Source organism: Lepidochelys kempii, chromosome 6 (genome assembly GCF_965140265.1).
Source record: "Lepidochelys kempii isolate rLepKem1 chromosome 6, rLepKem1.hap2, whole genome shotgun sequence".
NCBI classification, from domain to species: Eukaryota; Metazoa; Chordata; order Testudines; family Cheloniidae; genus Lepidochelys; species Lepidochelys kempii.
Genome location: NC_133261.1, coordinates 68626478 through 68649131, shown reverse-complemented (window position 1 = coordinate 68649131; position 22654 = coordinate 68626478). Strand labels below are relative to the sequence as shown.

The following is a 22654-nucleotide window of genomic DNA, read 5'->3' as shown; positions in this document are numbered from 1 at the left end:
GGTTCTTTGACCAGGTTTGTCACTAACTCACTGTTATCTTGGGCAAATGTGTCGACCTTAGCCATACTTGCATCACTGTGCCTCAGTTTCTCTGTCTATGAAATGGGGATAATAGCGTTTCCCTTTCTCTCAGGGCTGTGATGAGGACTGATTAGTGGCAAGACATGTTTCGTTTAGAATTTAAGTAGGCTGAAGCCGCCTGTATCTGCGTCAGCTACCAAACCTGAGGTCTTTTTTATTTAAACTATAATGATTTAGAAAGAAACCAAGAATCCCTCCTCCCCCATATTCGCTTTGCTGTTCCTTGATGTGATTAGCTCATTTAGTGCTCCCTTGGGTCTCTCTGTACCATCCATCTCTTGTAGCCCCATTGTGACGGGACATAGCATCTATCTGTGGTGTGAGCATTGCCGTTTTCAGGCTGCACACACTGTGTTTGTGGCAATATTAAACCAATGAGAATTCTCCACCAGCCACTGTGGTGTCTGGGTTGTGTGCACCCCTTTGCTTTGTTTACTGGCCTTCACTTCCCCCATCTCTAACCTGAAGCACTGCACACAGGAAACAGAAAAGATCCAGAACCTCCTTTCATTTACACATGGTTTAAAAGCAGGAGAGGAGAGTCAGACGCCCCATGGATAAACTTGGTTTCTTACAGCCTTCTTGTAAAGGCGTTAGAAGGCTGCCTCTCGCGACACAGTTCAGGGTTAATTTCACACAACACTGCACATAACTCCCTCCCTCTTTTCCCTTCCTTCCCCAGCCTTTCACGCAAGCTTTGAGTTATGACTCTCCTACACTAATGAGATAAACAACATAACTCACTGCAGGTTCTGCTATTTCCTCTATAAGCAAATGGTTGGAACCTTCTATGGTTGCCCTATAAGGCACAGCAGTGCAAGACAACCCAGCAAGTACTAGAGAGGGCAAGAACTGTACATGTTTTATCGTGGGCACAGGCAGAGTCAGAGTAGGGGAGGTAGGTTCAAAGCAGATGTAAAAGGCCCTCTCTCTTGCCACCTCCTCCACAAAAATGACCAACGGTTCATACTTTACTTGATCATGTTGATAGATTGGTGGTTGGAGGGTGGGGGACAATGGTGTAAATCTTCCCTCTTGAAAACGGTATCAAACCTGTGTGGATCAAGTGAAAGTTTATTTAGTGGCTGGCTGAACACTGCTGAGCAGGGATTTATTGAATAGCAGAGGAGAGCTCCCCTCAAAAGTTTCATAGGGTCAGTTTGGAGGCCTGCAGGAGCTTATCTGAGTCCATCTGGTGACGAATTGGGCTGGAGGCCTTCCTACAATATTTCTGGGACTTCCTGCTTCCGGCTGAGCTTTTAGTATTTTGATGTTTGTGATTCACCATCTTTGCTGGAGCCTAGAAGTGCCAATTTGTGAGAGACCGAGAAACCATAGAACCAAAGCTTTTCAAATCTTACCAAAAAAACAAAAAAAAAGTTAGGTTTTGGGTTAAAGCTCAGGTGCAGGATTTTACCCAAATCCCGCATCCCAAGGGAACAGGTCAAGGAACCTGATTCTCCTTTCTCACCATTTTTTACACCAAAGTAAGACTGTGAATGCCCCTGCACAGGGCATGTTTGTGGGAGGGTTATACTCCTTGTATGCTCCCCCACAATGACCCACAGCCAGTCACAATGTATACGTTAATAATAGCAATTTAAATACTAGTTAAGGTTTGTAAAGTGCCTTGAAGAAGTATGTCAAGCACTATAGAAGAGCTAGGTAATTCAGTGTTTTTCCTTCCAAAGCCAGTCATAGACTATACACAACCCACTGAAATGCAGCATTCTCTGAGGTAGGGTGTAACAACTGTCACACTGCATAACAGGGAAGGGAAATTGTTGCTAAGGCCACCAGAGCCAACCCCCTTTCTTACAGATGGTGTCAATCCATGCAGGGCAGACAAGAAACTTTGTTTTCAGGATCTTCTCCAAAAGCCCCTCCCATCCCCCAGTGAATTTGTTGGTGCTCAGTTTATCTGCTGTGACAGGGTCAGGCCAGATGACTACAGGAGAGTGATAGAAGGCAGATATATTAGCCCCAGGTTAAGTAGGTCCCTTTTCCTTGGGTAAGGTAACAGGGAAGGTTCCAGAACAATCAGGAACTTTCTGGAAACAATTAAGGCAGACAGGCTGATTAGAACACCTGCAGCCAATCAAGAAGCTGCTAGAATCAATTAAGGCAGACTAATCAGGGCACCTGGGTTTAAAAGGAGCTCACTTCAGTTTGTGGTGCGTGCGAGGAGCTGGGAGCAAGAGGTGGAAGAAGCTGAGAGTGAGAGGGCATACTACTGGAAGACTGAGAAGTACAAGCATTATCAGACATCAGGAGGAAGGTCCTGTGGTGAGAATAAAGAAGGTTTCGGGAGGAGGCCATGGGGAAGTAGCCCAGAGAGTTGTAGCTGTCATGCAGCTGTTACAGGGCCCTGGGCTGGAACCTGGAGTAGAGGGCGGGCCCGGGTTGCCCCCATCCCTCCATCCCCCCAACTCCCTACTTGATACTGGAGGAGTTGACCTGGACCGTGGGTTCCACCAGAGGGGAAAGACTCTGGCCTGTTCCCCAATCCACTAGGTGGATCAGCAGAGACTGCGGGGATTGTTCTTCTTCCTTTCCCCATGCTGGCCAGTGATGAGGCTAACTGAGTGAACTGCATATTTGAGCCACGAAAGTGGCCAAACTGAGGGCTGCCGTGAACCTCTGAGGTGAGAAAATCCGCCAATAAGTGCAGGACCCACCAAGGCAGAGGAGGAACTTTGTCACACTGCCTCAAGAGGATAAAGGGTGGCTTGACCCTGCTGGGATTTGAACTTTATTTTCTAGGACTCTCCATATTTCAAACTGAAGACTTAGGCTGCACTTGCCAAATTTGATTTGCTCTTTCCTTTGGGGTGAGGAACTGGGATGGCCCAGTTTTCACAAGTAAGTAGGGTGTCAGTTTTTTTCATAATCAACATCTGGTTTGGGGAGTAGATTTTGTTCCTGGTTTGGTGAATGTTCTTTGCTTTTATGTAAGGCTGGCTTAGACCACTCCGCTATCACCATATGGTAGGATTGTTCTGCATTATTGACATAGGTTTGATATTGTCAAGTTGTTCAAAAATGACCATTTGTGTCCATGGGGTTAAAGCCATTTCCATCCTATCGGTTATAATTCTTTTTTTTTTTTTAAGTGGCGCTCTGGTTGCAGTGAACCCCTGTGCAGAATGAAATATGTTTAGTGAGACACGTGGCTTCTCTGTAGGGCTGATTCTGCAAGATGCTGAACTGCTTCTGGGGTGCTGAATGCCTTCAGTTCTCTGAGCTGCTTCTCACTTTGCAGGATTGACCCCTATAGTATGGTAATACTGGAAATGGAGAAACAGAGATGCTTGAGAAAATAATGGGGATTTACAAATGCAAAGGGGACCACATTTATTTTTTGTTTTTAACCCACAGGACTGGCCCCAGGTCAGCTGTACACATATCCTGCTCGCTGCTGGCGCAAAAAGAGACGCTTACATCCTCCTGAGGACTCCAGGCTGAAGCTTCTGGAAATTAAACCTGGTACGTGTTTTGTGTTTCTTTCTCACTTTCTCTCTCCTCTGTGTTGCATTCACTGAGGTATCGTGGATCAAGTGAAGACTGGCATACGCACAGCACTGGTGCTTAGTCTCTGGACTCTGTCTTGGCCTATCTCCTTCTTCTTCTCTTTATGCACTGGACTTGATAAAATCTCCATTCTTTTTTTAGAAAATAAAATAAATATAAGTCTGCAGGCCAAATTCATCCCTGGCATAAGTGGGTGTAACTCTCATTGAAACCACCAGGAGCTGAACCCACTTATATGAATCTTGTCTTCCATTCATAAGGATATAAAGGGACAATCAGTTATCATAAGAACAGCCCTACTGGGTCAGACCAAAGGTCCATCCAGCCCAGTATCCTATCTTCCAACAGTGGCCAATGCCAGGTGCCGCAGAGGAAATCAAGTGATTCATCCCCTGTCGTTCATTCCCAGCTTCTGGCAAACAGAGGCTAGGGACACCATCCCTGCCCATCCTGGCTAATAGCCATTGATGGACCTATCCTTCATGAACATATCTAGTTCTTTTTTGAACCCTGTTATAGTGACTGCCAAAGTGTTAGTAACATGAAGCTTCGCTATGGCCTCTGTTGTGAAATCTTTGCTAGGAAGAGGGGTGAGACCACTGATTTGTGTGCAGAATCGTGCACTGATAAGTTTGTGTAGTGCCTAGCCCAATAGGTGCTACTGCAATATAAATAGTTAATCATAACAGTTAGTGAGGATGTGGAACATTGTGTGTGTGTTTTAGTCCCTTTGATTTTCACCCTTGCTATCCTTGGTGCTCCTCCTCACCACTAAACTAATTTGAAATGGAGAGTCTGGATGCTGAATGCGTTATTGTAAAGCAGATGTGAAGGATCAGCAGCTGTGTCCGGTAGAGTGCAGTGTGGTGCATTCCTCAGTGCAGTTAGTAGTAAAGGCATACTGTCTTTAGGGTCATATATTTATGAGAAAGAGGGAACACACTGGGAGCTGTATGTGGTTTTCAAGAGGAGCCAGTATAAAACACGCACATTCAACCGAAAATATAAATTAACAAAATATTAAAAAATGTTTGACAGCATAAGTTCTCTGGGAACTGAGTGGTGAGCAACAATACCAGGGAATTGGTTTTAGTGCAGTCACTTGTGGAGCAGGAGGTAGAAAAGATGCAGAGCCAAGTCTTGACTCCAGGGAGGTCAGAGGCAAAATTCTTGTCGACTTCAGTGAGACCAGGTTTTGGCTCATTATCCCCATGATAGCAGAGGTCACTAATAAGATGGATAAAAGGAAGGAAGTACTGTAATGGCCAAATAAGGGTTACAAACCGTGGACAAAATCAAGACCCGGGGACTGATCGTGATCTCACACAGTGTAAAGGAGAAATTACTCTATTGTAATAAAATAGTAATGATAATACAATATACTTTTGCACTGTATAGCACTTTTCATCTGTAGATGTCAAAGAACAGGACCATGTCTCAGCCAATTAGACTATTGCATTTGGTAATCGAAAATAAATACATTCAATACAAGCCCCCTTTAGTGTGAAATGTAATTGCATTAAAGTATTTTCTCTGTCATTTTTTAGTTCCATGCTAATATGAACATTGCACAAAAATCTCTCTGATAATTAACGATGCTCTTAGTGTCCAGCGCTGTGCCTGTGGAATTTAGTTTGTGAAATATTTTCATTTAACAGTAATTATCTTCACATCTTGTGATCTAACTCCTAATAGCTGTTGCTACAGCAACCTTTGGACAACCACCTCTCTTTGGCCATTGTAGACTGGGACAGTTGCATGGGTAGCTGTAGTAAAATCATGTGATCAACAGTCTAGCAATTTTTATGTTAATACTAATTATGAAAACCCATAGACCATGCGGCAGAAATAAAGTACTGCATAAGTTCATTTGCCGTAACTACTTAAAGTGACAATATAGCCATCATTATCACTTTGTATTACCAGGCAATTATGAATTACACTAAATATTTGACATTTAATTTCACATGTGCTGGACTCCATCTTTCAATGGTGAGATCTTTCATATCTTAAGAAATAAGCATTATGGCTCATGGGAATAAATCACTGTGCGTCTGTGTATGATTGCACATGGATCTTTATAGCCAATCTGTAGTGCCCGTCATCCAAGCGCCTCAAATCCTCTAACTGACATTACACCTGATCCTGAAGGGTGCTGAGCTCTTCTTGGAAAGTGAGGAGTGCCCTCATCTCCTATGAAAGTTGCTTATCATAGCCCAGGAACTCAGTGCCTCTCAGGATTGGGTGCATTAAATGGACAGTGTCATATTAAAATCATATATTTTCAAAAGACAGTTTTAGCATTTTTATTATTTATGTTCCGCTAGGGGCTATAGACCTAGCCAAGAGTTAGGGCCCCATTCTGCTAGGCACTGCACAACTACGTAGCAGGGAACTTACTCATACAGATGTTAAATGACAGGCCGATGGTCACGCAATAGGTATGTGGCAAAGCTGGAAATTGAACCAAGAACAGAACCCACATCTCCTGAGTCCCAGTCCAGTGCCTTAGCCACGAGATCATCTTTGTCTCAATTTTCCTTACCTATGTTACTAATAACATCCTTGATTATTAGAGCAGAAAAAAAGGTCAAATCTACTTTTCACTGTGTAGACTGTTTCCTTTTAGCATTTTTCTCAGCTTGGCCAACTAAAATAGGTTAACAAGTTTCTTCATTGGTTCCAGTCATTTTCTAGTTAGTTACACTCTTTGTTCTCATACAGTAGTGCAAGACTGCAATGTTTCACTTAAAAATGTTGGAGGGAAAAGTTTGTTTTCACTAATGTTTAAAAAAATTATGGAAACTTTTTAATTATTCCATAATTGCCTTTGAGTTTCTGCTATATTATAAACCCTAAAATCTGCAAAAAGGATTATATGGTAATCAAAATTGGTAGGTTCGATCTGTGGCTAAATTAGAACATTTCTGTAAAAGTTAAAGTGAATTGAGCAAGGTGCACTGGAATTACGAGACCCTAAAAATTGTTGTTTACCAGAGTCCAAACCTCAGATAGGTGCCTGCAGATTTAATTTCATGGCAGTGATGTTTTTTTTGTGTAGGAATTGATCTCAGGTTCTGTAAACATTATTGAAAATGCTAAATTTTCACCCAAATTTGACCTGACAGCCAGAAGATGGTAATAACTTTTGATCTCTACTGACAGGGACTGGAATTGATCTAAAGGTGAAGAATTCTATAACCCATTACCAATCCATATTATATTGGCAGTATTCCCCCAAATCTTAAACTTAAAATGTTTTTTTTTTCAAATCTGCTTTTCATTCAAACACATGCATTTTTTTTTAAACAATGGAGGGTTTTATTTGTAACATACTCTCCAATGCTTAAAAATAACATTTTTTTCTAGCTGATTTCTTTTTTCCTTTTTCATATGATAGTCACTGGTTCCACCTGCCAGCCCTTAAGTTTGTTGCAGAATTTGAAACGAACCCTGCGTATTTCTGCTTACTTTCTTGTATGGGCATCTGTCTGTACAGATTGCTGCTGCAGGGCCAGCAGAGGGAGCAACAAATAGCATGTGATTAGGGTGTGCAGGGCCTGACTCTGCTTTCACTTAAACAGATGTGAAGTGGGAGTAACTCTGTTGAAGTTAGTGGATTTACATGAGTATAAACCTTGTGTGAGAAGAATTAGGCCCATTATGTATGTTTTATTTCTTTGTATAGATTTCTCTGTGACAAGAATGGTTTATTGTTTTTGGTTTTTTTAAATGTATTTATTTATTTAGGGCAATCTCAGTGAAACTATGACAGTTTTATGGTACAGTTAGGTAAAATGTTAGGTCTGGATAAATCACAGACACATAGAAGAGATCATTACGATTATCTGGTCTGAACTCCTGCATAACACAGGCCATAGAATTTCAACCTGTAATTTCTGCATCAAGCCTACAATGTCTGGACGACCTAGAGAATATCTCAAAATTATCCCTTGATTTCCACCATCTGTTCTACGTACAGTAAACTTGGAGGGGAGGACAAGCAGTGAAACATTTAACATTTTGAGGAGTAGACTTTAATTTTCATGAAGTATTTTATAGGGTACAGTGCTGCATTCCAAAATAGAAGAGCAACAGATATAATGCACATATGGATATGGTCTACCCTGTGGTTGTACAGCATGTATGCAGATATAATACTTTCTAGATCACTTTGGAGTGAAATTCAGCCTCATAGTCTGAGCACAAGACTGGGAACAGGAAATCCTGAGGTTTTTTTTTTTTTGTTTTTTGTTTTTTTGTATTAGTGCTGGTCAGAAAATTTCAAAATGTTTGAAATTTGGAAGCAAAATGAGCCATTTGTGTTGTTTTGTAGAATTTCTACCTGCTCCGCTCCTATTTTTTTTTTTTTAATCGGTTCTAAGTCTGTTTGGAAAACATTGATGAAAAATGGATAAGAGGAAATTCATTGACATTTCCCCCCCTTTTGGACCAGCTTTAGCTTTTACCTGGACTAAAGTAAATATTGATTCCTCTTGTGCCCTTGGACAAGTCCCTGCAGCTCTGATTCAGCAAAGCACGACAGCATGTAGATGACTAGTGAGTGCAAAAGCACTGCACAGCTGGAACTGTAAGCTCCTATTCTCCACTATTTCTGTCTCCAGTTTGTACTTAGCAGACAGTGGCTGCCACTGGGAAACGTTTGTCATGCCCTGATCTTCATCCACCCAACCCTGGCAGAAGTTAGCAGCAGGGGGTTTACTCTAACTTCTGCCATAGGTGTAAACTATGCTAGTGGGGGAGGGGTCTCCTGCCCCTTGGTACATTCCTCCTCCCCATCCCCTTATACACATCCTTAGCCCAGTCTACACTACCTCCACCATCGTTAGATCAGCAGAGATTCTCCCTCCAGTCCAAATCTCTAAGCAGTTTGTTCACTTTGCTCTTCTTACACGCTGCAAAGTGAACTTGATGGACCAGAGCATCTGGCCCACAGCACTTTATACCCATGTGTGTACAGGAGTAAATGACTGTACAAGATGCAATGCAGTGGAGAATGAAGTCCAAATCTTGCTACCTCAGTTTCTCTGTCGGTAAAATGGAGGTAATAATACTTGTGTTATTTTATCTATGTTAGGGAAGTGTTGCAAGGGTTAATTAATGAATATTTGTGAAGCGCTTGTAGGTCTTAAAGTGAAAAGGACTATATAAATTAAAAACATGTTGTTTGTTATGGGTTTTTAAACCACATTTTGGTCATCAACAAACAGCCTTGCAAAACAGTCATGAAAATTTACCAGCCCAGGAGCAAAATCTGCTTATCTACCCTTTCCAGGATGATGATGCAGAACAACTATTTAAACTCATTCATCCAAAATAAATAAATAGATAAAAAAAATCACTCTAGGTGAGTGAAAGAGTAGAATTTTGTAAGGCTGTATGAGCAGGGTAAATGTTGTAAAGATCATTCTGATTTTGCCCAGTGTAACTCTTTTTGCTTTGTGCTGACCTTCTGTGAGCTGTGCATTGTATGGCTACCAGGGCTGCCTAAGCTGTGATAACTTCCCCCCTAAGGGAATTAAAGCACGTACAATCCTTGCTGGAAGCAGTTATCTTGTGATAAGCTGTAACTTCTTAGCCTTCTAATTTAATTCTTTAGGTTCAAGGGCATGAAAGTGAGTGTGTAATATTGCCCCAAATGGAATTTCATGATCTTGGATGCCTGAAAATCAAACATACCCATTTCTAGATGAGCAAATAATTCTTGGTGGAGAATTAAGTCAGTAAAGCTAAACCACTTTTTGTATTTGTGGACTATCTGCAAGTACATTGCTATTTTCTCAATTTGTCTTTGGAATTTATGGGACTAACTTTTTGTCTCTTTCTCCCCCTTTCCTCTGTAGATTGAGATGGACTAGTTCATGGCAAGTATTTGATACTTGTTATTCGAAATTACACGTGTGTTGATTAGCACTGATTGGTCTCATAAATCACATGGTGTCGCTTCTGTTTCTTGCCTGGATGAGCCAGCTCTTACAATTAGGAAAAGGGCTTCCCAAAGAAGCCGCTGGGGCTTTGAATCTCTCAAGTGGCTTGATCCAAAGCTGGTTGAAGTCAGACACGCGCTAACTCCAGAGTGCTGTGGATCAGGCCAATGCAAAAGTAGCAAATAATCAGGACTAGGGAAATGTTAATTCTGTACCTTTCTGGGCCACCTAGGCCTTTCCTTGAGACACCATTCCTAGAAAATCTAGACCAGGTACAAAATGTGTGCAAAACTGGGGTAGATTGGGGTAAAATTTTCCCAAGCAGTCCAAGTCCCATTATCAAAAGTGAGGTAAGCACTCAGGAGCCAAAGTCCTATTGATTTTTCAAATATGACTTAGCCTCCTAAAAATTTTAGGTTATTTTTGAAAATGTTATCCAGTGGTCCTGATGCTGCAAATGCTTAAGCACATGCTTAACTGTAATCCGGTGAGCAGTCCTTTGGCTTCAATTAGATGATTTGCATGACTAAAGTAAAGCAGGTATTTACATGTTTGCTGGACCCTGCATTTTTGCATGCACAATTATGTGTATATGGGCCTAAAATGAATGACACATACTTTTTAAATATAAAAAAATTGTCTTCTTTGAGGTACACAAAAGCAAATTTGAAAGATGTTAAAAAAAAAACCTGCAAAACCTGGAAATAATAACAAAAAAGTCCTGTGTGTGAAACTGCCATTAATTTGAACATATATAATTTTTACATTTCTGTTTTCAAAGGGTTTTTTGTTTGCAGCTGGAAAGATAATATTCATCTTGAATGAGAGTTAAAGTTGTGTTGTGCTGAGATATGGATGACTTTGTTATATCTGGCAAGAATGATCTGCCCAGCTTCAGACACTTGAAAGGAGCTTGATTTTTCAGAGGATAAGTGAACAGAATTTTAGCACCCTGAGGGTCTCTCAAGTTGGGCCTCCAAAAATGGAAGCATCCAAACTTAGTCACCATTTTTTAAAAAAAACCTCTTGGCCAATTTGGTGGTTGTTGTGGTTGTTGTTTTTAATGTGGATGGCGTGAGATTTGTGATGTCCTTAACTAGGAGTTTCCTTGCTTTTAAGTGTTTTTTTTTAATTTTGTTAATGGTGTGTCAGATATGTACATTGTTTCCACACAGTAACTTGAATTAGATTTGGATATAAACTTTTCTGTTTCTGGAATTTCCCAAATTTAAAAAAATGATTATTTATTTCCTGGGTTTTAAAAATTTACATCTTTCACATTTTCTCTTGTGTAGCTGAATAAAGCCATAAAGCCAGTTCCATGGGACACTCCAACTGCTTTGTGTCACTGGAACGGAGCAAAGCCATGAGAGCACATTGGTCTGTAGAGGTTAGGTAGGAATCTGCCCCATGTTTTTTTACATTTTAAATAAAGGGCCTTTAGCTACTGACCCCTGTTCTCTGCCAAGTCTATTTAACTTTGGAACTGTGACCCAGGTCCTGTGACTGGTGCCAGGAAATAAAAGTTCAGTTTCTTGTAAGCACTCCCATGTGTTACTCTCATTACAGAGAGGTTAAGTGAGAAGATTATTAAATTGAAGGAATGAATGGCACTGGTGAAGCTAATAATGGCTTCTGCAGAACCCTTCGTCATGTAGAGCTTGATCCTGCAAAGTGCTGAGCAATTCTTTGGGAGCTGGCCTGGAGTGCCTAAGGCAGCTGGGTGTGGTAACAGGTGCCTGGGATAGCTGGTGTGGGTGTGTGTGTTAACTGAGGTTGGACCTTGCCTGTGTATTCTCCCTACTTCCTTAAGTCCTCCTCCTCCTCCTCCTCCTCCTCTAGCTTCCCACTGCCTGCTGCTTATCTGGCTGAGATCCAGCAGGGAGAGCAGGCAGCTTGAAGCAGAGAAGCTGCCTGGCATATTGCAGAGAAGGTGCCTCAGCACATACCTCTTAACCTCCCAAGGCTCAAATGTGGGATGCAGTGTGTGATGCAGACTCAGGGGTGCTGGAACAATTTTTATAGGGGGGGTGCTGCTGATGGAAACCATGGAAACCATGTTGGTGTTTGTGTTTTACTATTTCAGGCCAGGGAGTGCGGCAGCACCCCTACTTCCAGCACAGATTCAGAATGATAGAGATGAATTATTCCTGATGGCAGTGTAAAATGGTTGAGATTCATTCCTGTAGCGTACAGGAAATAACTTTTTCCATAATGTTACTCTCACAATTATTTATTTCTGATGTAAGTAATTTTCAATTAAAAAAAAAAGGGGGGGGGATACCAAATCTGTGTTGAATGTAGATAACCTGAGGACTAAAATAGGGGAAGTCCCTTGAAATTAGGCCATTTAAGAGGTACTTCAGTGCTTCTTAGCAAAAGGGAGGAGCAACTCCAGAAGCCTAGTCTACATGAGAAAAGGTTTGCCTATATCTAGAAAACCCTGCTAGTGTAGATACAGTTTATGCCAGTGAAGAACTCAGTGCTTTTGCCATTATAGCTTATTCTGGATCCCCAAACAAAATAAGCTACACCAGCAAAACCACTTACCTGCATCCGTGCTAGGGCTTTAGCCGCTATAAAAATGTCATAAAAGAATTCTCCCCAGCATTGGTACAAAAGCTGTAAGTGTAGAGGAATGCCTGTAACTCTTCTGGATGTAGGACATCCCAACAAGGAGGTGTGTCAGGGCTGCCAAATGCCTGAGTGTCGCATGAGATGAGTGATACATGCCCGCTCTGCTGAAGACGACTCATTTATCTCTCAAAGTTTGTTCTCTTGAGCAACTTCTGGCTCACATGCCACTTGAAGTCAGAAAAAGTCCTGACAGTACAGGAGCCTGGTTCTTCTCTCATGCTACTCTTATACTGGTGTGACTCCATTGACTTTAATAATTACTCCTTATTTACATCCGTGTAATTTTGAGGACTGTTTGGCCCCAGCAGTTTTACAGTTCACTACCAATAAACAGCTGAGAGAGAATAACCAGGCTTCAAAATAATTTGGAATTTCTGGCTAAATAAAATGGTCTAAAATAAACTTCTTTTCGTTGTACTGCCTCTGGGCTAGGTCCTGCCAACTCTGCTGTTCCCAGTGCTTACTACCATGAAGAGTCCCATTGGAAGACAATGGAGTTGCTCATGGTAGTAAGCAGTACAGGCCTGGCGTTCCACTGCTCTGCACCTTGTGTAGTCATTTACGTTTTTGCAAATTGCTTGTAAAATGCTCTGGGCCTGATTTTCAGTTGCAGGAAGGCCACTTCACACCATTCTGGCAGTGTTAAAGGGGCCTTAAAGTGGCTCTAACTGTTGTTTACACTCTCTTTAAGGTGCCTTTAAAGGGGACTTTTTGTAAATGAAATTAAGCCCTCTTAGTCTGATCTGGCACCCTCCACTTGACACAGGCGTAAAGGACTAATCAAGATGCAAAGCAGTGGAGAATGGTGCCCTATGACTGGTAGTAAGACCTGGAGGATTGAGCCCTGTGGCTCCAATCCTGCAAACATTTATACATGTGAGTATCTTTAGGCATGTGATTAATCCCTTGAGTTCAGTGCATGCAAAAGTGTGTGCAGGATCAAAACCTTAGGGCTTGATCCTGCAAGGTGTTGATCACTCTGGCCCCATCCCACCAAAGCACTTAAGCACACAAATAACATAATGCACATAAATAGTTGCGTTGAAGTCAATGGAACTGCTGGGTTAGAGTCTGAGTACTCAGCATTTTGTAGGACTGAACCCTCTAAAACTGAAGGACTGCTAGACCAGGAAACCATGTACTACTCCTTGTATACTCACTTATAATAAAGAAATTCTTAAAAAAATAAGAGAGAGATTGCAGAATGTCATTTTGTTCAATAATATGGCAATTTCATGTATTCAGTTTTATTAACTTCTTGGTATATGGCAAATTAAGTTGTTTTGTAGCTTGAAATATTATAACATTTATAGTGGATTATTTTTTCCAATGTATAATATAAAGGAATAAACAATAAATGTTAACATTAAGGTCCAGTTCAAAATGTTACAAGCCAAGTTTTACTTAGTTGCTGAGCACAGAGAGAACTCGGTGATAGTTTTCTCTCCACTACATGTCCACTCCCTCTTCAGTGGACACTTTAAATCTGTCATTTTCATTCTCTAGGGTAAACATTTTACAGCCTCATAATCATCTTGTACCTGATGGATATTAAATATGTTTTTACTGGATTACAATTCATTTCAATATTCCTTGCATTTAAATGCATAGTAAATACAAGTATTTTATGCATCAAAATTCAGACACCACCAGTGTTTGCCTCTGAGCACGTTGTCAGTAATAATCTCCTTGGGGGAAGGAGGACAGGTGTGTACTGTGCATTGGGAGGGAGAAGGCATGTGTGTGGTTTCTTTTAAATGTCACCTCCCAGACCTAGATATCACTCTTTTATAATGCACAAGATTTTATTCCTCTTAAAAGAAGTTGATGATTTAGGGCCAGAGCCTACGTTGGTGTAAATGGATGTCACTCCAGCCAATTAGATCATCTAAGAGCCTGGCCCTTAATGGGGTGGGGAGGGATGGAAGCTTTACTCCTCCTCCTTGAGAGAAATGAACGATTTCTAAATATAGGTATCGGCACCTAGATACTACTGGGATAGATGCCTTAGAAATACATATAATAATAATAAATACCCTGTGTAGGACCTATGGATCTACAGAGAAGACCTTTAAAAAGACCAACAGACCTTGTGTTATAGGAAGAAAAGCTGACGTTCACAAGTGTGGGTCATACTGTCAGGCATCTAAATCCACACTTAGGCATCTCAGCAGGTGGCTTGATTTTTAGAGGTGCTGAGTACCTGTAGCTTCTCTTGACTTCAGTGATGCTATATCCAGGAGTGATGGCGGTAGAGATACTTGGTACATGATGATAAAATTAAGTTCATAGAAGCTAGGAATGTAAAGAGGGATGTGACATTTGTGAATGATGCTCCTGGTGCATCTGCCATGTAATGTGCATTGCTGAAGTGAGGTAGCAGCACAGCTGTAAAACTGAAAACAGCAGCGCTGTAACTGGGAGTGATGCTATAGACCAGGACGGGATTAGCAAACACACTATTAATTGAATGGAGCAATAATCAAGACTGAGTATCCTCTGAAGCTGCTATAACTGGGGATGGCATTATAAATATCTTCTTCTTTCTTATGTCTTCTTTTTCCTTTATGCTGCTTTTCTTGATAAGGGTTGTGGCAGCAGCATGGAGAATAGGGAGGACCAGACCTCCCTTTCCTCTGCACAAGTTCCTCCTGAGGGATTCCCCAGCATTCCTAGGCCAGCTGGGAGATCTAATCTCTTCAGTGTATCCTGGGTTGGCCTCGGGGCCTCCTTCCAGTGGGACGTGCCCAGTAGAGTTTCAAAGAAAGCCTCCCAGTGGGCATCCTTACCAGGTACCTGAACCACCTCAACTGGCCTCTCTCGATCTGGAGTAGTGGCTCCACTCCGAGGTCCCAGAGTAGAGCATTATAAATCTATGAACTTGTATATACTTTTGTGGGGCTTTGTTTTGCTATCCAAATGAGCAAAATAAATCACCGTTCCTGCTAGCAATGATACCCCAAATACACCTGAACTTAGTAAAGGCTACAGATGGAACCACTTTTCAATCCTGAATCTTAATTAGTTTCCTACTGCTTTAGTACATGGACAATATTTTAATAGTTATTGTGCCCTTTCCACCATTCACTTTTTCATATTGGGAGCAGTTTAGGAACAGCTTAAAGAAAGCTAAATAACCAAACATGCATGTGTAGATTGATGAGCTTGTCATACCATTCTCTTCAGCTTCCCCTGACCTGCACTCTGTTCCACAGATGGATGATTGTTCTGGGCGGGAGAGAAGCTAGCAAATCCCACAACCAGATGTTAGGGAATGGACAGGGCTTCTCCTGGAACTCAGAGTACAACTGTGTCCTTCTGCAGGAAAAGGACACCCAGGTGCCTCCATCTGCCAGTGTTTATCTCTCCTTTTTTAAAAGGAGCATGACTGGGTTTGGTATGGCTGCGAGGATGGATGTGTCTCTGTGCATCAGAGGGGAATGACCAGTCATTTGTCTCTTCACTGTGGAGTCTGCCTGCAGCCATCAATCTTGCAGCCCAGCCCAGCAGCTCCTTTGGCTCATCATTAGTCTAATGAAAGGTAATACAGGAGGATCACAACTCTTAGCTTCTTGTATTTCACTTTCGTTTCCCCTTGGATGTTAGTTCTCTCCCTTCCCCCACTTTCATCCATCCTCCTTGCCATTTTCGGTAAGGTGAAGTGGAGGCAGAAGACAGACATTATTAGGGTCTAGGGCTTTACCACACAGTTTAGTTCCTCTCTGCTAGATGAGGAGGAGGTGTGAGAGAGAGACAGAGGGCATAATGCAGGCTAATAACATCTATGTCTCATACATTTTGTTGCAATTTTCAAAACAAGTCTGTTGTACTTTGGCTTGAATATGCAATGGCATGATTATACAAGCTTGCTGCTATTTCATCTTATTCCCTCCCCCACTTCTTCCTAAGACTCCTTCCTTCACCCCATCTAGTGTTTTCAAGTATGCATTGCATCTACTTGCTCCTGTCCTGGTCTATTATAGTAGTATTAGATACAGCCAAATGGTATGGCTACCTAAGAGACCACCTTACATTTTATTTGCTGTTGCAACATTTGCCATCAGCTCAGACACTCTTGCTAACAGTTCCTAGATTTGATGGTCTAAAGGCTGCTGGAAGGGCTTGGAGGGATGTCTAGGATTCCTGAATTCACTATTCTGTTGGATTGACAGAGACAGTCTATTGACCTTCAGAGCACAGTGTAATAGGATTGTCTATTTTTTTTTCTCTGACTTTTGCCTCAGGGTGTGTATGTAGGGGCGGGGGATGAGGGATGACTACATGCTTGACTTGTTTTGCAGGAGTCCATTTAGAACTGACATTGGTGAATTTAAACACATTACATGTGGACCAAAGTAATGTTTGATTGATACATTTAATAAATAGATGAATACATTTACTTTTTAATTTTATGGGTTGGTTCTAATGATCTGAACATCAGGTTTGAGTCAGATTCCCTCAAGAAACATACATTCAAACCCTGTTGGGGCAACTCAGCCCTTCATATTTTCGTTTGGGTTCAGCGCAATTTAATGCAAGAAGGTCTTTCAGAAAAGATGTAAAGTACTGAGCTGCTATCTGCTCTATATGGACATTGAAGATTCCAGGGAATGTTTAAAGAGTAAGAATTTTATCTTGGTGTCTTTTGCCAACATTTTGCCTTCCCCAAACTGTTATACTACGTAGCATGGCCACCTGCTGGCCTTTCACCCTTGGAGGTAGCTGCATTTTTATCAACACTCTAGGTGTATTATAAAGTGCTATTGTGACAGAGAAAATTGTCACTGGGAGCTCTTGGGAAAGAAAAGTCAGCACCTTTCAATAGACTGGGCAATTTCTTCTTGTGTATTTGTTAGGGCCCTGAGCCTGGAGCTCAGAGGGAAGGGTGGGTCATAGCTCCTCATTTCCCCAGTGCTATCAATCTGGTTTCAGATAGAAACCAGGAAGTGGATTGTAAAAAGTTTCATTCTTATCTGAAGGATGAACTCAGGTAATGATGTGGAGAAGGGTTGCTATCCTGGAATAGGAGAGGAGAAAGCCACCGGAGCCTGTTTAAGCCACTCTTATGTCAGAGTGGGTAAGGGAGGCCTTGCTCCTCCATTTCTCTACCAGTAAGCAAATAGTTATAAAACCTGGTGCATCTCTTCCAGAGGTGCACAGGATGGAACAAATGGAGCATGGCTGGAAGCTGAAGGCCCATTCAGGCAATGAGAAGAAAGCCAGGGAACTCTGTCAAATCAGAGGACTCTGAAGAGTCAGAATTCCATGTGTTGGTGTTGGAGGGCAGGGTTGCAGTCTGAGATGAGCTTTTTTTACTATTTACTGTCTAAAACCCTTTTGTTTCTTTAATTCTGACCTCTTTTCCCTAAACCTCAGTAATAAATCCTTGGGGAAAACATTAGCATGGGGAAATAATCTATTTGTGGTGTTGGCCCAATGTACCACGTGACCATGGAAACTTCCTTACAGTGGGCTCCTGGTGGGGGGTCTCAGTCTCTCTCATTCGTACATTCTTTTTAAAATAGATGTTCTCTCTCTGTATCCTTGTCTTCCTATTTGCCACCCTTTTTACTGTGTTATCTGCACATTGAACAAATCACTTTTATCTGCTTCTGGCCCTCTTACCTCCCTGCCAATTTTTAAGAAGTAATTATTGCCATGTTAGCATAAGCCTGCCTACCCCAGATGGCCCATCTGTGTCCACAGCTGCCCTCTGGCTGGCCTTTTGGAGGGCATTCTACTGCCTTTGAATGTCACCTTGTTTCCCCTTTCTGCTTCTTGCTCCTCCTCCTCCCTCATGCAGAGTCTTGCTGAACCTGCAGGCTGCCTTTCACCATCTGCATTGTCTCTGCTGCCATTAATCTTCCTGTTTTACCCATTTTGGTATTAATTCTAGAGTTCACATTTTAATCTAAAATCTTTATGGGGCTGTTGGAGTTTTTCATCTTCATGTGGCGGCAAGAGCCGAGGATACATTTGTTGTGCTTTTTCCCAATGCCAGAAAGATACTTATTGGCACCTCTGGAGGAAAGTGTCAATGTTTGCATTACAAGCGTACCTCTTTGTAACAGTACGTTGAAATTACATATCGCTATCTGTCTGATGGCCTTTATCAATGTGGGTAAGTATCCTCATTCTTAGAGGTTTATCAGTTGGCCATTTATCTGCTATGTGTGCAAATAAAGTCGACTAAGTTTTGCACTTTCTTTTTCTTCACTGAAAAAATGGTTTAAACCTTTGCAAGCAGCTATAATAATACGTTGCACTTTATAGACACTCTTATTTGAGGATCTGAGTGTTTTGCAAGCACTAAACAAGCCTCACCACACCCTGTGAGGTAGGTAAGGATTATCTCCACGCTACAGCAGGCAGAGGGTAAATGACTTGCCCAAGATCACACAGCAAATTAGTGGCAGGACTAGAGACAGCATCCAAGATGCTCAATTCCCTGTCCCATTTGAAACTCCTCTTGACAACCTTCCTTCCCTCTAGAGCATGTCAATTAAAGTTGCTTAAAGCAATTGGTCTAGCAACAATTGCAACAGTACCCAGCACCTGCCCCACTTCTGTGGTGCAGTTTGCTTATTAAGCATCCTGACTAAAATGTGGGGAATTCTCACTACAAGCTCTCTAGGGTGTCCTATGGGATATTATAGAAGTCCTGCAAAATCTCACAAGATCCCACAAATTACCTTAGGAGAATCTAAAATTTACATTTTTTTTTAGCAAACCGTAATAACACTTAGCACATCCCATTAACACTTCCACCCTTCCCTGAGAAGGTATGTAATTATAGTCCCATTTAATAGATGGGGAAACTGAGGTGGAAAGGCTGTAACTGGCTCAAGGCTATGGACAGCATTGACACCGGAGCCAGGACTAGAACTTGGCAGCTCCTAATTCCTTGTCCATTGCTCAGATGTCTAGATCACACCTAGCTCCACAGCACCGTACCACCTGAATTACTGACTTCTGTCAAATGTAGGGATTATGCAACCTCTTTCCTCAAATACTATAATATAATTGTTACATGAGCTGATGCTGTGAAAGGGTGAGTTGCATTACGTCTTGTTTTAAATTGATATAGGATGCTATTTAAAGAGAGAGAATGAATGGCAAAGACTGCGAAATTAGAACAATGTTTCGGAGGGGAGAATAGAGGGAGAGATCACTTTAGGATTTGATGCCCTGGGGGAAGTTAGCTGCTCCAGAATTTAGCTAGGTATTGTAAGTTTGAAGTCTTTGAAAAGCAGGTACAATGTTTTATATGTGCCATTGATTTATATTTGTGCTGAGAAATAAACGTGTAAATTACTTCTGAGACACAATCAACGGGAGGGCTATTTTTTTACTGTGATGTCTATTAGAGACTAGGCTACCATATTCTGCTTGTAAAACACACAGATTCGTAATGGGCAAATTTTACAATGCTTAACCATGTTCTGAGGACTGCTACCAGTCCCTGCAACCCTATTTCTCTCCCCCTTTGTTGGTAACCTCATGTGCTGTACAATTAGGTAGGTGCTAGTGGCATCCAGGGATCCTTCCCTTGGGCCCAGGGGAAATGTCTGAACATTCAAAGGCATCCTGGGGTTTTCTTGCAATTTATACCCAGAGTGTCCCATGGAATTGCTCAGTGGTTTGAGCATTGGCCTGCTAAACCCAGGGTTGTGAGTTCAATCCTTGAGGGGGCCGTTTAGGGATCTGGAGCAAAAATTGGGGATTGGTCCTGCTTCAAGCAGGGGGTTGGACTAGATGACCTCCTGAGGTCCCTTCCAACCCTAACATTCTATGAATCTATGAATTGCACAGTCCCATAGTGTGCACACATCCCCCCCCCTCTCTCTTTCCCCACAAGCCTAGTAGTTTTTGTAGGAAAGGAAGGGATGAAGCCCTAGGACTTTCCAATCTGCCAGTGCTTGCTGGGGCATAAATCGAAGGAAAGCCCCAGTGGGCCTTTACATGTAGAAAGACTGTTTAGTGAGGCCCATTTTAGGGATCAGTGGGCCCCACTTTAATCTGCAGCATCCTACGGGGTGAGGTACAGCTCCAGTTTGCCCCCTGAAGAGAGCCTTTACGTGAGGGAGGAAAATCCACCAATTCATTCACCCCACTCAAGGCGATATGTTGCGAGAGGGAGATAATAGACAGATATTGTTTCCCAAACATCTTCAAACTTTCCAGTAGGATTAGTTCAAGGACAGGTTTGCCATTCCCTAATGGTGACTTAGGGCCTGATTCTTACACTCAGCCCCCTTTTACATCGCCAGTGCGGTGTGAAGGGGCATTGATAGACAGGAAAATCAGGCCCTTAGTTGTGAAGACGTTTGGGCATGACTTAATGCAGTAGCCTTTCACTTCCACTAGAGACCTGGCTTCTCCCAGTCTGTCTCAGATCAAAAGGGAAATGAATGTGATGGTTTCAGACTAGATCCCAGAAGATATTTGTTTGTACCACTAACCCACTGCACAGTTCAGCACTATTGGCAGTTTCTGTTCCGGAGAGGCCCAGGACCGGGTTAGTAGGAGGTATCGTGGAGCCAGGTGGGAGTGAATGATCAGAACTGGGTGTAGGTCCCAGGACCGGAATAGAAGGGGATTGCAGGTCAGGAGTGAAGTGCATTGACAGAATGGAAAGAAGGTAGAGGGTAGGGTTGGAATAGCAGAGGGTACTGAGGGTTAGGATTGAAGCACCATGGCAATGCTGTTTTGGCACCCAGAGTTGGAATAACAGGGATTGCAGCTGTGCATTGGCAGAGCTGTGTGAAGGTCCAGATCTGGAATAGGAGAGAGCTGCAGGAGATCAGGATTGAGTTGCATTGGCAGAAGTGTGTAGAAGGAAGCTTGCAGAGCACCTGCTCTCCCTCAGTATACCTAATTCTACTCACTGCTGTGAATCCATCCAATTCAAGAACAATAAGAAAATCACGAAACTGATCACAAATACAAAAACAAACAAGCACGAGCAAAATATGCTATATTCACTGGTTTTGCCCCAAACAGCTACAAAATACAGCCAGTCAAGCAAGAGCATTGTATTCTATTTCTTCTTAAAGTATTCCCCCCCGCCCCCTTGCAGGCTAATGCTATATTTGTGCCTTGGAGATGAGCATATGATGGATGGATGGATGCTGCTTGTCTGAGTTTTTCACCACCTTTTCCCCTGGGGCACTCTGTCTGCTGGCAGGGAGCACCATCCCAAAAGATGGTATCTTTTGCAAACTCGACAGCTAACAGACAGCTTCTCTCTCTGCATATTTCCCAAAAGAAGAGCAGGCTTAATCTGGTTTTTATATGGCATATTTCATTATAATCGTTGTGACTTTAACTGTTCCCGATATGCCATGATAAATAAAAGGCTGGGGTGGGAAACAGCAGAGGAGCTGAGGCTTCACACTCTTGTGACACTGATAGATTTTTATTTTAAAGTGACATGGGATTTAATTGCTCACTGAGCCACTGTCTGACACTTTCAGGCACATCCTGCCACATTCTGTTAATGAGCTTAGTGGCTGCATTCACCCAGTGGTAGATCTGTTTGCTGCGAATTAGGTGGCTTTTTTTGACCACCTGTGTAATTTTAAAGAGGTTGTGGCTATTAAGGCTACGTCTTTGGATTTATCTATGTTAAACAGCACTTATTGGATTCTTAATATGTAGTTTCCTCTGGCGATTCTTAAGTTTTAGAGAAACAGCACCAAAGACCACAAGAATCCCTGTAGCATAGTCACTGTTCGTCTAAGAGGCTTTTTGGAAGCTGGATTGCTTTTGGTTTGCACAGTAGCTGTCTCTGGTCTGATGGATCATGCTGGAACTCACCCAATAAGTATCTCTGTTCCCAATTAGACCTGGAAATGGAGCTGCTTATGAGTGCACAGAGATGATGGCTCCGGTGGCAGCTGCTACCGTGGAGATGGAAATGATCCATTGTGAAACAAATACATTACATTGTCTAGAAAAAGGGAAGGTTGTTTTTAATTTGTATTTTGAGTAGGCATTGTGAAGTTGTTTAGCCTCAAGTTCATTGTGGATTAAGTTGTGCGTATTTAAGGGTGGAACATACTGCTGTTTTGATAAAAACTGATATTAAAAAAAACCCCCATTTTGTAGGACCTATAAAAATGTGCTTCTCTTAGAAGTAGCAAGTTCACTAATGGACAGACCCAGGAGTGATGTTGACATGGGCGATTGTTCAGATTCTGTGTAAATAAGTGTAAGGACCTTGATACCTATACAGGTTTAGCTAGTAAACAAAATTTACTAGTATTTAGCATTTAGCTAGTAAACAAAAATATCCATGTTAATTTAATCACTATGAAAGGGACACAGTCGAGTTAAAATCAGAAATTTAAGTTACAATCTCTCTCTCTGTGTGCAATGTTTACCTGTATCACCAGTTATATCAAAGTTAATTAAAACTGAAAAAAGACTTAAAATATACAAAAAGAAAAGGAGTA

The 22654-nt window shown here is 42.0% G+C and overlaps 1 protein-coding gene across 7 annotated transcripts in view; it reads left to right on the top strand.

Annotated features, from left to right (window-relative positions):
• The window catches only part of DPF3 (double PHD fingers 3), a 221720-nt gene that overhangs the window by 92443 nt on the left and 106623 nt on the right, over nt 1–22654 (top strand). For all 7 annotated transcript variants that reach the window (XR_012159436.1, XR_012159434.1, XR_012159439.1 and 4 more), the window contains exon 3: nt 3460–3567. Coding sequence is in view for 1 of the 7 variants with exons in the window: in XM_073348533.1 (XP_073204634.1) it covers nt 3460–3567 (108 nt within the window). In the remaining 6 variants the exon portion in view is untranslated. The remainder of the gene's footprint in view (nt 1–3459; nt 3568–22654) is intronic.